At 42.0% G+C, this 16,099-nt stretch overlaps 1 protein-coding gene across 3 annotated transcripts; it reads right to left on the bottom strand.

Moving 5' to 3' along the window:
- Positions 1 to 589: 589 nt before the first annotated feature.
- LOC127467511 (OX-2 membrane glycoprotein-like) lies at positions 590 to 13,871 on the bottom strand. 3 transcript variants are annotated; one of them, XM_051779547.1, is made up of 6 exons: positions 13,750 to 13,871; positions 11,492 to 11,573; positions 10,429 to 10,755; positions 9,538 to 9,804; positions 7,584 to 7,694; positions 590 to 2,583 (listed from the first exon to the last, which is right to left on the bottom strand). In XM_051779547.1, the coding sequence occupies exons 2-5, from the start codon at positions 11,547 to 11,549 to the stop codon at positions 7,588 to 7,590; spliced, it is 759 nt and encodes a 252-aa protein (XP_051635507.1). In that variant the 5' UTR covers positions 11,550 to 11,573; positions 13,750 to 13,871; the 3' UTR covers positions 590 to 2,583; positions 7,584 to 7,587. The 3 variants fall into 3 exon arrangements, with proteins under 3 accessions (XP_051635507.1, XP_051635504.1, XP_051635505.1); XM_051779544.1 differs by lacking the exon at positions 13,750 to 13,871 and adding an exon at positions 13,314 to 13,411; XM_051779545.1 differs by lacking the exons at positions 590 to 2,583; positions 7,584 to 7,694 and adding an exon at positions 8,236 to 8,843 and having other exon boundaries at positions 13,750 to 13,846.
- Positions 13,872 to 16,099: the final 2,228 nt, after the last annotated feature.

The raw sequence follows: 16,099 nt of genomic DNA, 5'->3' as shown, positions 1-16,099 counted from the left end.
ACGAATTCCCAGAAGACACTACAAGTCCCTGTCACTCACAGTGAGGGATGGCCAGCATCCAGTAGGAAGTTCTCCAGAAGTCACCAGTAGCAATCATCTGTTTCCCTGGAAAAAAAAAAAAAAAAAAAAAAGAAGAAGTCAACAGAGGGAGTTTATGTTGCCATCTCAAAAACCTCTGCAAATTACTGTATATTCTATTCTACCAAGTGTAGAGCTCAGACAAGCAATAAAATGTTGCCTTTCATGGGTAGTGCAAGATCTGGGACACAATCCCAAGACACTCAGCTCCTCCAGGAAGATAACACATCCTTTTAACTACAGCCAAGTTCCTCACTCTCACATCTCTTAAGAAGAAAAGTGCAAGTTGATGACATGAGAAACACAAATTGCAGTTTCCCAGTTCATCTCAAAAGTCCATATGTCCTGAAGGATACACTGGGTCACTATGGCCTTTCCCAAAGGAATTATTCATGCACTCAGAGCTCATGTGTGATGCTTCTCTCATGGACTTATAAAAGCTCATAATGTGCTACAAACAAAAGAAATCATGAGGGCTGATCTTCAAAGCTGCTTTATTTGGCTTCTTTTCAGCAAGGGAAATATAGAAAACAAGACAATGTATCAGCAGAGCATGAAACTTCAGATAAAGAGTAATGAAGCAAAGAACATGACGCCAACAATACTTGTAAAAATATGAAATGCACTGGTTTTTGATTTACTGAAGTTATTTCCAAATCTGAAATAAACCTCAGCTGCTTCTGTAAATTTTCCTCACAAGTTTTGTTCAATTTTTTTTTTAAAGACAAAAAAAATACCCCAAAACACCCTTTAAAAAAGCCCCAAAGTCCCACTTTTTGTACAGAAAGGAAGCAAAATACAAACCAATTCTACAAAAAAGGCCCAAATTGCAATGAAACATTTCTGGAACCCCAAAAAAGTAGGTTAAAAAAAAAAAACAGTTGATGTATTGGCTGGAAAACATTTATTTTTTTATTAGAAAAAGTAAAATATATAAATAAATAATCCACGTTGCACTTACAATAGCAGAGCAAATGTCATCCCTCACATCTTCACTAATACACTGAGACACACACACGCACACACAAAGTTTTATCACTGCCCTGGAAACAACAGAACACTGGTTCTAACACTGAGTCCTAAGTCTTGCATCTCCTAAATCCTCTCTGTAGGTGTTGCAGATTGACAGTCTGTACTCTTGGTAAACATATGACATAAAAAGCACAGGACAAAAGGCACTTAGGAAGTCCAACACACTCGGAGAGATGGAGTATTTCAGGTGCACAACCAAATGCTGATCAAACCCAAAAGATGGTACTGGCAGTGATCCCAATGCAGTGACATTCAGACAGAAGGAAAACCTTAAACATTTAACTCCTCGGCTGAATAAAAATCACCAGAGGACCCCCTAAAGTCCTTCCATCTATCCTGTCAGTAAAATGGGCCACTAAATGTACACCCTGAGGTAGGCTTGGCTTTGGCAACCCTCACCCTGTGAAGGTGCTCAGGGGCTGTCAGGGCTTAACCCCAGGCAGCAACTAAGCCCTACAGAGCTGCTTTCACAGCCCCCTGGGAGGGCTGGGAGAATCAGGAGAGTTACCCCATATTGCCTTCTGCACAGAAAATAACCAGAGAGAGAATGGCAGCAAAAAAGGAAGGAGGGGTGGAGATGACAATGCTTACACTGCTGGGCTTTGTTTCCAACTCCTCCTCACTTATTTTAAAAAAAACACCAAAAACCCCAAAAACAAACTGAACCAAAAGAAACAAAAACCCCCCAAACCAAGAAGAAACCCCACCCCAGGATTAGAAAGGTCAAATAAAGTACAATACTTATATACTTATAAATATATGTAAATGACATATAATTCTTCTTTCCCAACTGTGGCTGCTACTTTCTTTAACCAGTCACCTCCTTGGAGTCCTATTGCTCTTCCCCAGTAATTCTGACAAATTCAGTGTGGTTTGAGTTCCTGTGGCCTTGAGTCCTGTGGTTTTGAGTCCAGAAGGTGTTTTTGGAGAAAGTTAAGCAATACTGTCCTTGGCACAGTGACACATTCACTGAAGAAAAGGAGCTGGAACAGCTGGGGAAGAGAAGGAAAACCAGATCACAGGAAGAGGGCGATGAACTCAGAGTTGCTGCAAGTGAAATTGCAGACAGAGGCTGGCAAAAATTAAACCCCTCTCTACTACAAGAGCAATCAGGCACTGCAAGAGGGTCCCCAGAGAGTCTGCAGAGCTTCCATCCATGGGTGTTTTCAAATCTCAACTGGAAGAAGGCAAATACATTTTCCACAGCAGCAGTACCATGAGTGGCACGAGCAAAGAAGATTTTGGCACAGCAGGAGAGGACTAAGTGGTCCCTCTGATCCTACTCTTTAAGATTAAGGGTCCAGACTGAATAAAAAACATTTCAGTGATAACTCAGTGTCTAGATAGGGCAGTGTATGTATCTTTTCCTTTTTTTGCTGCTTCTTTCCAGCCAGTCAAGTCACTATTTCTAATGCTGACTTCAGGTTGCTGGGCTCTGATGATCTGGAAGGTGAATGGAAATCCTCAAGGATCCTAGAAAACAAAGAAAAAAAAAACAGGGAAAAGGATGAATTGTGGCCACCGTGTTGCTGCCTCCAGGGCAAGGGGGGAGAGAAATGCACAGTGGGAAAGTGGGGAACAACAGTCACAAAACTGCCCTTTGGTGAACAACTGTAGGACCTTCCCTGCTTTTTTTAATTCTGGAAGTCATACATGCTGCAGAATTCAGGATAAGACAGGGAAATAACAAATACACAGAACCCTAAAAGGATTTGTAAACTGTGAAAAGCAAACTCACTTTCCTGGTGGGTAAAACACCAGGATAAATCAGTAAGGTTTTATATGGAGCATATAAATAGTTTGGTATTTCAGAATGTCATTCTGATGTTTGAGATGCAGTTTATAACACTACCATCACATGGCTTTGAAGACAGGGACAAAATATATGGCACCTTTGCTTTTCATGTAGAAGACTATGAAAGAGGTTTCCATCTCCTTGTCTAATAACCCTTCATACAGCCAAAGTATTTTGCAGAGTGTTTTGGAACTGAGTATACAAATAATTCTTGCCAAGGAAGTGAATGAGGAATTGAAACAGCGAGGTAACTTCATTTATCACAGGAGTGCTATTTTTCTTCCCTTACAGCTGCATTTTATTTTCTGGTTATATACAAAGCACAAATATGATTGACAGGATGAAAATTGTGTTGGTCACCCATAGTAAGAGCCTCCTTGTTTGCAAAGAAACAGCATTTTAGCAGCATAGACTTCAACACTTCTCCCTTGGACAGTCATGATAACCTCTGGGATGTTTCCTACACCACCACCTTCATCCTGTCTGCAACAAACAGGATTTATTTTATTTATCATCCTGAACAGAAAATTAAGTGACTTACTAGGGAACAGGTGCTGTCTGGAAGCAGCAGATGATGAAACCCAAAAACATCTTCACTTGGGTTGCAAAATATTTATGTCTGTGGGAAACCTGGTGGGCAGCTGACAGCAGAATTACCTCTTTGCTAGCATTTCTGTAATGAGGAGTGGCTTTTTTTTTTTAGTTCCCCCCCTCATTAGTTCTGTTTTGGTCTGTTTGGCTACAATATTTTTACACTGTGGTTTTTGAGGGAGTTGGGTTGGGGTTTGTCTGGGTTTTTGTTTGTTTTCTGTTCTTTTTTTGTGTAGTGTTAGGAAGGGTAAACCAGTGAGGCTGTTGTATATTCACTACATGTTTTCTTGCTATTTTTCTGGGAATTAAAAATAGGATAAATATATAAATGTCCTACTCATGATAAAGCCACACTTGAGAGGAAACCAAGAAAGTCTAAAATGAGCCTCCTCAGCTGGGACATGACTCCCAGACACCCATTCCTCTGAGCAGGGTGACTTAGATCCATCTGTCTCATGAAAGAGGGAGATAAGTCCTGAGTTTATCATCTGAAAGTCTGGTATTTAGCCTGTCTTTTCTGGAAAAATTATTCTGAAAAGTCTCCTAAAGGCAAGCAGCTATGTTGTTCTCAACTACCAAGTCTCTCACTAATAATAAATCCAGATGTATGCCAAAGCAACTCACTGAAGAAATAAGTCAGGTCATAAGATAAAATAGGAATTGCCATAATTTTAAGCCAAAGCTTAAAAACAAAGCCTTCCCCAAACTGAATAAACACAAGAGAATAAAGCTATAGTGGCTCTTCCAGAATTAATTGCTATTTTTACTATCAACACAGCAATGGAAAGCTCTTGTTTTTGTCAAGTTTTCTAAATAACTGGAATTTCCTGCACAAGACTTATTTCCCAGCCTTTCAGGGCATATTTGGCCACCAAAATTTGGGGTTCTGGTACCTCAGTATTACAGCTGATCAGCCAAGTTGCTATTTGTCACTTAACAAACCTGACTCTATACTATTTGTAGCAACTTCCAAAACTCAGAACAAAAAAAAAAAAACCCATCAGGGCATCTTAAATTCCTGTTCAGGGTATCAAGTGATCTCCAGCTGGCAACAAAAAGGTATTTTCAACTTGTTTTATAGTACTTTTGTAAACTATGACGCACACTGAGGTTCAGTATTTCTTTGAAATACAGGCAGTTGCTTGTATTCAAGCACAAACATAGAATCATTAAAGAAAATGGAAAAGACATCCAAGATCATCAAGTCCAACCTTTGACAAAGGCACAATGCTGCTCACATCTGAATTCCAGAAAATTTCCACTTGAAGGAAAACCTGAAGGAAAAAAAACCCTAACAACATTTTTATGCTGGCACTTTCTGCAGAATGGAATTTTTGATCTGACCTAATCTCTTCTTCTATGACTCCTCAAGTTTTCTTTTTCCAGCTTTCTTAGGTCACATCACATCACATCTATTCATTAACAAGCCCCGTATTTTTCTGTCCTGTTGCTATAGCTTTTTTAAACACAGACATACAATTTGACTATTTATAAGCCTTTCCACATGTCAAAACCTGCCTAAGCTGCCCAAGAGACATCAACACGCCAATGCTTTAAAAACAAAACAAGCCAAGGACATCATTCTGGCCTTTCTATGCATGGGTGAAATGGGCCTTCCTGGGCTGTTGCAGGTCACCACAAGCCCCCCAGAAAAAAGCATATGTGGGATTGCATCCCCCTACAGACATCCTGAGAAGTGACTATAAAGCTTTTTAATTGGCCAGGCTGAAATAAGAGTATCCTGCAAGCCTTGAAATAAGCAACTGATGCTGTGGAAAGCAGTCAGGTTGAGACATGTGAAGGGCAGGTAAGGCACAGGAATTCAGGCTCATAAAGCTTTATTTTGCTTCAACCCAGGCTCTTGGCTTGTTAAGTGACTGCTTTACTTTGGTGTAAATAAGCTCTGTTAGTTGAGGTGGGAAGGAAATCGTGACTTTTTATAAGAGCAGCACCAAGAGAGGGTGGGTGACATTTTGCCTGCTGATTCATTGCAGCTCATTGCACTTGTATGGAGTGAGAGGCACAGCTAAATTTGCCTCTGCTTGTCAGAGATGAAGATATGAGTTTTCCATCTGCATTTGCCACAAAGGCCACTCAGTTTGTTCCCAAATAAGTGACTTTTTGCCAACCATTGTGAAGATGCTTCACTCGGGATGCTTTCAGGGAGAGCTACAAAACACATGTGTGCTCTGTAAGTGGCACACAAGGCAAATGCCTGAGGGGTGAGACATCAAATTTCAACCCCAGCTCTTGACCTAATTCCCAAGTATCAACCACAAAAAGGAAGGAAATAACAAATAAAAAAGCAAAGAAAAAACTAATCATGCTCTCAAGAGCAGAAGCAACTTTGTCACAGAAGTGTCCCCAGCCACTCAGATAAAAAGCTGCTGTTTTACTTTCTGGGCAACTTGACAAGACTACAAAGGCAGTGCTTGTTATCTATTGTAGAATGAAGAGCAGTATTAAAGTCCCAGACATACAGGGGGATTTTCCAGCCAGTGCTATTTGCTCTCTGTTGTGAGGTTATAAGAAGCCCTTCCAAAAGCATGTCCGTGGGCACTGCCCCTCATTTGAACCGTCTGAGCACAGTAGAGGATAAAACCAGAAAAGGGCTTTCTGCAAGGTGTTACTGCCTCTTGGGGGAATCAACTACAACTTTAAAAATCATAAACGTATTTCACAGATAATTACGGAAAAAAAAACAAGTCACCACAAAACCAGACAAAGATCCATAGCTAAGGGGGGTTAGGGGATTTCCTCATTACAATATGGTGTTTGTGGAGTAGTAACACACTGGAAATACAGTGTTGAAAATTGCTGTAGTTCCACAGGTATTCTAAGGATTCCCAGAGAAATGACAGTTATAATTACATGCAAGATAAATATTAAGTAACCCCTAGGAACAGGCATAAAAGAGCATCCTGGGGATAAAAAAATACTTTAAAAAAATCTAAAAAACCAGATTGTGATAGAGTGATCAAACTGCACTACTGTCTGAGTTTTACAGCAAACTAATTAACGAGGACTTCAGGAAACAAAGGTACATTAGGAAAATGGACTACCCATTTCTTTAAGGTGGTCACTGTATGAAGGGATAGGATCAGCTGGCCAAAGTTGCTCTGGATAAAGTAATGCTGCCTTTTTGCAAAGAGGAGCCAAGTCATCACATTTTCAGAACTCAAGATTAAAAAACAACTGAAAATATGCAGACTAAGGCTGATAAAAACTAGACTGCATTAGAAGAACAGAGACTGAAGGACTTCCAAGATCACTGTAGAAGTCACATCCTGGAGTTTGTTAATCAAAACCCATGATGAATGGGAAGGAACACAAGCAATTCACTCAAGTCCTGCTTTTCACAAAAAAAGTCACTAAACCCCTGCTTTTGTTGATAAACTTTGACAGAAACTCATACCCCCTAGTAAACACTGTTCAGCTAATTTACCCAAACAATTCTACTTGTTTATAGGAACAATGGAAAGCTCATATTTTACAACTAGAACTTTTCTGAGGTGTGAGAAGTGTCCATTTCTTTCTTCGCTGTGAAGACTTTTGCAGTAGCAGATTCACCAGATCAACCCCTCTCAACAGTAGACACTCTAGGTTTAAGTTCACAACAGACAGATCTGATATTTCTGGAAACATTACTTTATATCACATTATCATCAGGAAGCAAGTATCTAACTATTCAGGAACTGAGCTAATGTGTGCTGGTGTTTCTAAATACATCAGTAGAATTTAAAGCCAGACACAACATTTTGATTTAGCTGAACGCCAGTGAAATTACCACTGACCATGAAATTTCTGAGACTTCTGAAGCCTCCCCACTCGTCTAATTTATTTTTTTTATTCTGTTATTAGTAATTAAGACTAGACAGTTGAATTGATCCATGACAGGTCATTCCACATGCAAAGACATTACACTGACTGCAATTTCTCCTTAGTTCATCATTAGGATGCAGACTCTTATGCCAGATTTGAGCAGACCTCACCATATCTCCCTGTTTGTCTTAAAAATGGTGCTGTAACCAGCAGAAAACTCTTCCCCTAAGGGAAAACCACTGGTTTCCACACATCAGGGACTTACCACTTCAACACCTCCTGCAGATTTTCTTCCTCCAGAACAGCAAACACACAACTACGACAACAGTTACGATCACAGCAATAATCAGCAGCCAAAGTAATGAGGGTCCCTCTTCTGTGAAAACAAAACAAAAACCACACCAAATGAAGCTGGTTTATAAAGAAAATAAACAAAGAGAGCCAAGAGGCTGTCTGGTTAATGACGATGCTTCCTCTGATACTGTGAAAAGCATTGCTAAGATACACAAAAGCAGCAATTGCTCAAAACAGAGAGTGAATTTATGAATCCTTAAAGGCAAAACCCCTTGCCTGCAGAAAATGTGAGAAGATGTGCTCATGTTCAACCATGGCCAAGAAAACTGCCATTCCCCCCCTCAATACAGTGCTTGCCATGGGCACATAAGCACAACTTCACACAGGTCTTAATGCTTTCAGGGGAGTTTGTTTGTTTGTTCATCCAGAATTCTATCTTTTTGTTTGTAAAATAGAAGTTATTCTTTTTACCTTTAAACAATTATCACTGTTGAAAAGGCTGCATTAACCTTCAGAAGAGAAGACAGGCCTGCAAATAGCTCTACCCAACACCTAAGCATAAATTCCTCCCTGGTTAACCACTTTAACAGCCATTAATCAAAAATGTTAATACAAAGGCCCAGTTCACTGACATTACCTGGAAAACTTTATGAAATAAAATGTATTTGAATCAAGCCAACACTATTCTGTTTTTTAACAAAGCTAGGTGGAACTACTCATTGGAATTTATCATCCTCTAAAATATAATACTGCTAAAATTACAAGCTGTCAGCTGATTTTTCATTCTCCTAGTAAGAAAAAACAGTCTTAGTTTCCTGCTTTGAGATACATATTTTCTTTTCAAAAGGCCAAAACAAAAGAATATTGATATTCAGACAGGAGAAACATTTAGCATGCTTTTTCAATTAGTATAATTCAGAATTAAGAACGGATTTGAAGGTTAAGTTTTAGAGTGAAGACATTAAGTCAGGTCTCTCTCTGTACTATTATTCCTGTAACAATCACTTCTTGAGCATCTGATTTCAGAATTAACCCACATTTACATGCTGCTTTTCCTGTCTTCATAATTTATCAGTGGTCTCCCCTTTAAGGTTCTGGATTTGGAGACATATGAATTTTAAATATCCCAAGTCAATGCTTCTGTACGAACTGAAAATGGTAATTCAGCTTTTAATGTTTCTCTTTCTCACCTGCAGAACTGGGGTGAAAGTCTTTCCAGCAGAACAGAATGCTGGAAGAAGAAATAAAAATACTACAAGGTATTCAGATGTTTCATGTATTTAAGATGTCTGCATAAACCCAACACAAGCATCTTCAACTGGCTGCCTCCCTGTATGCCTGGAAATACTATTCTTTCCTCACCATGACTATTCCTCCTTTCCTGCACCTCTAGTGCGAAGTCCTTCTGCTGTGTTCTCCCAGAAATCAATAAAGTTATGTTGATTTACACTGGCTGAAGCTCTGGCTCTCTTCTAAACTCTTTAAATTAAAAATGCACAGGTTAAAACACAACAAAGCATGTGGTAAGTTGAAGCCAAGCTTTTGGTTCAGAGACAGTTTGTTACAAATTTCAGAACTCCCACTTCTGTGTCCATTGAGCGACCCATGGAGTTTTTACTTCATCTGGATAGATATAATTTATATTTATTTTTAGGCTGTTAAATTACGAAGGCATGCATGAAAATTGTAGTTTGACTTGCTGCAAAACACATGGTGCCTCTAAAACCCATGGTTTGGCTTTTTTCCCCTCCTCTTTGATAGGACTCCAGTATGTCACTGTCTCAAAGACAGCAACAAATGCAAATAGGATTTTATTTCTTCTTGCTTGACATACACACATCTCGCCCCCTCCTCTTCCCAGCAGATTCCTACCCAAACATGGAGGCCAAGAGAACACTGACAAGGTGCTTTCACTGTTCACCCACCTCCGTTAATTCTCACGGGCAATTCCCTTGTTTCCTTTGTGTTGTTCACTCTGCAGATCAAGTCCTGGGCCCTGATCCTCTGGGGGTTGGAGATGTGCAGTGTGCTGGTGATGGACACCACCCCACTGGCGTGACTGACCACCTCCTGTGTAGGAGCAGAATCGAACAAGTCGTTCCAGGTGATGGTGGGCTCTGGGAAGCCAACAGCACTACAGACGGCTACCAAGTGACCTTCAGAAATGTTGTAGTGGACAGATGCATTGAGACCTTCCAACATACAAATGAGACAATCCATCACCACAAGGAGCTCCTGCTCACAGGCAGTAACAGCAGTCTGACCATCACGAACCAGAGCGAAGCTTACTGCATTCACACTGAGCCCAAAGAAATGTTCACCAGGTCAGGTTCCCTCCAGGACTCAAAACTCCTTCCCTTATACTCAAGTTATATGCCCCAAACATTTCACTTAATCCAAAACCCAGGTATTAAAATAATCTGTTCAGTAAAACCATCTTTTGGTCCCATCTGATAATTCCCTACCAGTATGGCACAGCTCACAGCACCGGAGTTGTTGCTGGCACTGAGAGGAAACAGCAACAGGCAATGTTGGTTTGCCCAAGCTCCATCTGGGACTGCCCAAGGGCTTACAAAGATCCCACTCCTTGCTTTTTAGCTGCTAATCAAGGAATAACAACCAAGAGCCAATCCCACCACAATAGTCTTGAATATGACCCCCAGAGTCTTGCTCACAGCAGTAATGCTCTGTTTCTACATTCTGTTCCACCAAGGGATGCTCCTATCCCTGCAGCTCCTGAATCTGCTCCAGGAAATACTGTGGGTGAGAAAATACCTCTTATTCCACCAGACACATATCCCTGCAGGGAACCTCACCAAAGACACTCAGGCAGGTACGTCCAGAGACAGAGCCTGAGGGAAAAGTATTGAAGAGACACAGGTAACATCCTGAATCATCCATTGTAGCGTCCCAAAAAGTGATGCTTGTCTCGTTGAGTTCCAGACTTGTGAAATTCATTCGGTCTTGATAGGACTTGTGAATCCTCAATCCTTTCAGTTTACTGTATGTAGCTATATTCTTAAGCGATTTTTCAGAGCCCTTTTGCCACGTCACTTGCACAACATCCATGGGTTCTGTCAGGGCACAGCTCAGAGGGGCATTGTCACCCACCCTCACTTGAATTTCTTCAGCCAGTGGAACCACTGCAGTGACATAAAACACAGAAAGGGGCAGATATCACACATATTCAGAAGCCTAATGCTGATTCTAAGGCCTGGATTACCCACAGACACAACAACTCCTCCAATTACATTCCTCCACCAAAGAGTCCTTCTCTTCAGTACTCCTAGAAATCACTGACAGTTTACATTGCCTGAGGCTCTGGCTTTCTTCTAAACTGTTTAAATGCAAAAAGACTTACCCTATTTCTGTACCCATCCCTGCAGACTTCCTTCTCCAGTTTCACTAAATCAGCTCCTGCCTTCCCATTCATCACATACCCAATTTTTGTTTCCTAAGAGCTAGAGGAAGACTGAGTGCATCAGGGAAGTACACACCAAGCCATTCTCAGAGGAGTCAACATGGCTTAAGAAGAGTTTCTGGACCACGTAGTTTTAGAGTTCACAGCACATTTGAGACGGAGAGAAAGAAAAACAGAGATTTGTTCCTTAGGGAAGGCTCCACGATGGGAAACTGAACTCAGGTGAACAGTAGTGCCCAGTGTCATCATATTTATGGGATGCTGCCATCCCTAAATGCTGCTCTGGGAGGTTTTACATCACACCTGCCAGCACCATATCTCTGCCTCAGCATGTATCTAACAACATCAGCAATCTGGATTTCAGCTACTTTTCTCTCTTACTCTGACTGTTGAAGCCTCAGGAATCTGAAACCACTTCCCCAACAATTTTCAAGCAGACTTCAGGAAATTCAACTTACCCTTTGCCTTTCCAAGCCCAGAACATGCCAGACACAAAACCAGAAATCGGAAAGTCATTTTGGAAGAGGAAATCTGCTTCACCTGACGGAAGACAAGGAGAGACGAGTGACTCAATGACAGGCCATCTTCTAGTGTTATCGTGTCCTCAGGGTGCAAAAATTAACAGTAGGTTTGTCATGTGAGAAAAAAATTTGGGGTTAGACACGAGATTTGACAGGTCTCATTGATTCAAAGAAACCTTCGGACAATCTGAAAAGCACTTTTATTACGGCCGGGGAATGCAAAGGGGCAGGTGTTCCCCCCAGTGCACTCCGCTGAGCCAAGAAATACTGTAGTTTTTTATACAGTTTGAAAGTAGCAAGTTTTAAATTATCTTTACACACACTCTTTTGCAGTCTGTCTTATCTAAATAGACATTTAGTTTTACCTCCTATTCTTACCATTATAGAGTAATTACATAAAGTTTTATCATTTCAAGCAGTTTCAGGTTCCCCACCCCTCTCTATGTGCTAAAAAAAAGCCTTCCCTATTCTCTAAGCTATTTTATCTCAATTGCCCACAGTTTGGGCAGAAACTTTTAAGCAGTTTTACATTTTGCAAAGTCACACTTACATCACTAAATAGCTAAATTTTATTTCATTTTCTATTTCATCATTGCCCTGTTCCCTCAGTTGATATTGCCACAACATAACTGAATTGCAGACCTGACTGAAGCTGGTATTATATCCAAGCAGAAACATTATTTTGCACAAAATCTCTATAACACACTCCACCCACTGCTGAGGTTTTCTGCCAATGCCTGCAAAACCAGCTGATGCATCTGGGGAGCATCTTCTGTCAAGAAATAAGGAAATCTCAACCCTTTAAAGATTTTCACAACATTCAAAAAAAAAGAAGAGAAAATTGACAGCAAAGCATTTTCTGTGTTACACCGATTGAGAACGGAAGGCTGATGAACAAATAAACGAAGGACAAGAAGAAAAAGTAAGTATTTAAAACAAATTCCCAGTGCACATAATGCTTACACAGACAACCAGTAGCCTGCCTTTAAATTCTGAACACATTATGCTAAAATCAGTCCTGATGCAACTCTCTAGTTACCAAGCACAAAGAGAGATCAAGTTCTGATGCGTAAAAATCAGGAAACAAGGATCCATCAGCAACAAGCCCAATGAAGAATTTGCCAGATAGAGTGTAGCCAGATATTTAAGCAATAAGAAATTCAGACAGATATTCCTAAAAACAAGCAGAAATCAAGGGCCAGCATAGCAAGCAGAAAATACCGAGTTAAAGAAGTGTTTATAAAGCAGCGAAAGACGTGTCACACCTGCAGGCAAGCAGAGTTTTCAACTCCAGCCTTCTTCGTGTCACCGCTTTGGGACCCGTCAAAGCCCTTAACGCACCATCACGCACACACGGGGTAGATAAAAGGTTTCACACCATGAGAAACTAGGCTACACCGCGTAGCTATATGGGCCACCAAAAAAAAAGTCCCTAAGGTTACAGGTCTAATCATCAGTAAAAAAGCCAACCAACCAACCAAAAAAACCCACAAAAAAACCCACACAAACAAAAAACCACCCCCAACACACAAAACACCCACAAACCCACAAACAAAAAAACAACAACAAGCAAGCAAACAAACCCACAAAAACACAAAACAAACAAACAAAAAAAAAACCAAAGAAAACAACCAACAAAAAAACCCCCCACAAAACATCAGAAGAAAGGGAAAAAAGGCGTTAAAGACTGAGACTGCGGCAAGTAAAGCGCGAATCTTTCAATCAATCCTTCACTGTGCCTGCCCTTCCCGACCCGCACCTCGGAGGGCTCCCGAGCCACCTCCTGTGCCCCTCGCCGTCCAAACCGCTCCTCCGCCGCTTCCTTTCCGAAAACTTTCAGAAAGTTTCATTCCGAAACTCCTTCACCTTTAAAGAACAACTTTTATCCTTCTGGAGAACCGGCCCCAGTAACTGCTCGGGGCGGCAGGCTCAGAAGGGCGGCCGCGGCCGGAGCCGGGCACCGTCCCGGGCAGGAATGACGGAGAAAGGAGGCGCGGGCACCTCTCCAGCCTCTGGGAACGGCCCGGAGCCGCTTCTGCAGCCGAACCTCCCCCGGGGGAGCCCCTCCGGGCCCGGCTCGGGGCCATCGGGCTCCGCAGCCTTCCAGTCCCGCTCCCGGGACACCCTGGGGCGATGCCGGGCTGCGCTCCCTGCCCCGCACGGACACCCGGTGCCCGCTGCTCCCCGAAACCCACCTCGGAGCTGGGAATGCGACCCGAGGGATGGGTGCTCGCTGGCAAGTGCCCGGCAGCAGGGAGAAGGACGGAGGCAGTGCCCGGCCGGGAATGCCCAGCCCCGTCCCCCGCCCCTCGTCCCCGCGGTGTGCCCGCGGTATCCCCAAGGGAGCGGGGCCGCGTCCCAGCAGAGCCTCTTAGGCATCCAGCGTAACCTCTTCTCTCAAGGGTTATGAGTAACAACCAAATTACAAGTTTGCCTTGGAAGATTAAAAAAAAAACCAAAAAACCAAAAAACAAGAACAGTGCCTGCTTTAAGCAGGAAGCGTTCCAAACTCTGAGTATTCCACAGGCGGCAGCACAGAGTCGGTTCCAGCAGCTCTCCGGGATGGATAATCGCGCCGCTGCTGGAAATCAGCAGTGTAAACCTGAACTTCTGATCAAAGCACTTCCTCCCCTGGTTTCTGTTCAAGGGTAGCGTCAGTCACACCAAAAATGAATTTTAATTAAAGACATCTGTGCTGTCATAAAACACTCAAACCAGAATCCAATAGCAGAATATAACGTAATAGTGACAACAAATGATAATAATTTATAATAATGGCCAAGAGCTGTGACATTCACCGTCCACATACTGGACTGTAAATTCTTAGTGTTCCAAAAAGCATTTGGGATTTTTTTCAGATCAGATCTCTTTCTGGAGCTTATTTATTGTAAGGCTTCACTGGAAGTCACACAACAACATACCCAAGGTTTTGCCAAACCTGGTAAATTATTTCTTTCTTAATTACCACAAAAATAATAAGAACTGCAGGTCACTAACTCAGCAACAGTCAACAACAAAATGTTGTTAATACACCAAGGCTCCACCTCTCTTCTGAATCCTCATCCCAAATAAACAAACAACACCTGTTTTTTCAGAATCCTCATCCCAGATAAACACCACCTGATTTTTCTGATGTTAGGTTGTAGGAAATTAGTAGAAAAAAATTCAGTGAAAGAAGGTACTGAAAGGGAAGGTCATTTTATTACACAAACTCTCTAGGCAAGTTGATTTCATACCCAGTTTCATACTCACAAGCTGTGGGCACTGAAGGGGTCTGGCCTGGATATTTCAAGTTCCTCTTCATGGGTGATAAAGAAAGTTATCTCTATAACCTTTTTTATCATTGGGAGTGGTCTTTAGCTGCTACCTTCCTGTTGGGTGGAGAGGAAAAGGGGCAGCAGGAGTGGTGCAGGGCAATCTCTGCCATCTTCCTGTTGTTACACTACAGAATCTTCCAGTGACAAGTTTTCTCTGTTGTAGTTTTATCAGGCTTGACAGAAGCCACCCAGTTCCCAGTGTGATTGATTAGAAACAGCATCCTTAGCAGTCAATACAGGACATTCAGTGTCTGCTGTTTCTCCAGCTGCTTTCACACACGCTGTTTATACTTTCATACACACACATGTTTATATGCTGTTCATACCAGATGCAATATTTATCTTACAAGGCCTTGGAATGTCTACTGATTTAAACCATCACTGCTCATGGGAATATCAGAACTGGCACAATTGCAAGCCCCTGCCAAAATTAATTGACAAAAGATGCCCAGGTAGTGGCCAAGAGCCCACATAAGCCTAGAAACACTTTCTCATTTAAGACACAGATGTGTGAGAATATTTGGAGCACGGCTACTAAGCTGTCCTAAGGAAGAGAGTGGTGTTTGAACCTTCCCCAAAGCCATCCCGGGCACCCCCTGTGTTAACTTTGCCTCTTCCGCTGCTCTCAGTACCTTCTGACCTGTGAAAACAGAAAGCTCCTGCTGCCCCCAACAGGTCTAAATTATTCCCGGAGTCTGGAGCTCGGGGCAGTGCCTCTTCCCGATGGATACAGCTGTCCTTGGGGACATCTTCTCCACCACTATGCTGGATTTAGTGCAGCCCTTTCCCTGCCAACTAACAGACCAGAGCCACTAGGCTTTCCAGCAAGATTTCAACACGACCACTACCTTTATTCAACATTTCCCTCTGTCTCCCTGGATCAAGAGGTGGGTCTTGAGTCACTTAACTTTCACTCTGCCAGCTTTCCCTTTTTCGTTCCTTCTGAAGCAGGTCAGATCTCCAGCAACCCACTCGTTGTTTGAGACTGATGTACCTATACCCTTCACACGCTTTTTTAAGGAGAAAAATACATTAGCAAGTCTCCTGTGCTCACCTGCCTTCACTGTAGTTGAGGGCATTTCAGAGGGAACCCCAGAGAACCATACGGTTTAAAGTAAATTTATCCAAAAGTGCACTGTGCCATCAAAGCAGCAAGAGAAGTGAAGTCTCAGGGACATTTCCCTGTTCTTATTTAATAAGAATAAAAAGGGCATTTGGGGAAATTCAG

Source organism: Manacus candei, unplaced genomic scaffold (genome assembly GCF_025592945.1).
Source record: "Manacus candei isolate 608988 ecotype Guabito, Panama unplaced genomic scaffold, ASM2559294v1 h1tg000014l, whole genome shotgun sequence".
NCBI lineage: Eukaryota > Metazoa > Chordata > Aves > Passeriformes > Pipridae > Manacus > Manacus candei.
Note: the sequence above shows the minus strand (reverse complement) of the source record. Positions and strands in the feature narration are given on the sequence as shown.

Bases quoted from the DNA above. Each gene is read 5' to 3' on its own strand.
- LOC127467511 (XM_051779547.1), bottom strand. From the start codon at position 11,549: ATGACTTTCCGATTTCTGGTTTTGTGTCTGGCATGTTCTGGGCTTGGA. The intron at 10,756-11,491 runs GTAAGTTGAATT...ATGTCACTGCAG, and splicing joins TGGGCTTGGAAAGGCAAAGG to TGGTTCCACTGGCTGAAGAA. The intron at 9,805-10,428 runs GTGAGGTTCCCT...GTATGTTGGAAG, and splicing joins TACCTGCCTGAGTGTCTTTG to GTCTCAATGCATCTGTCCAC.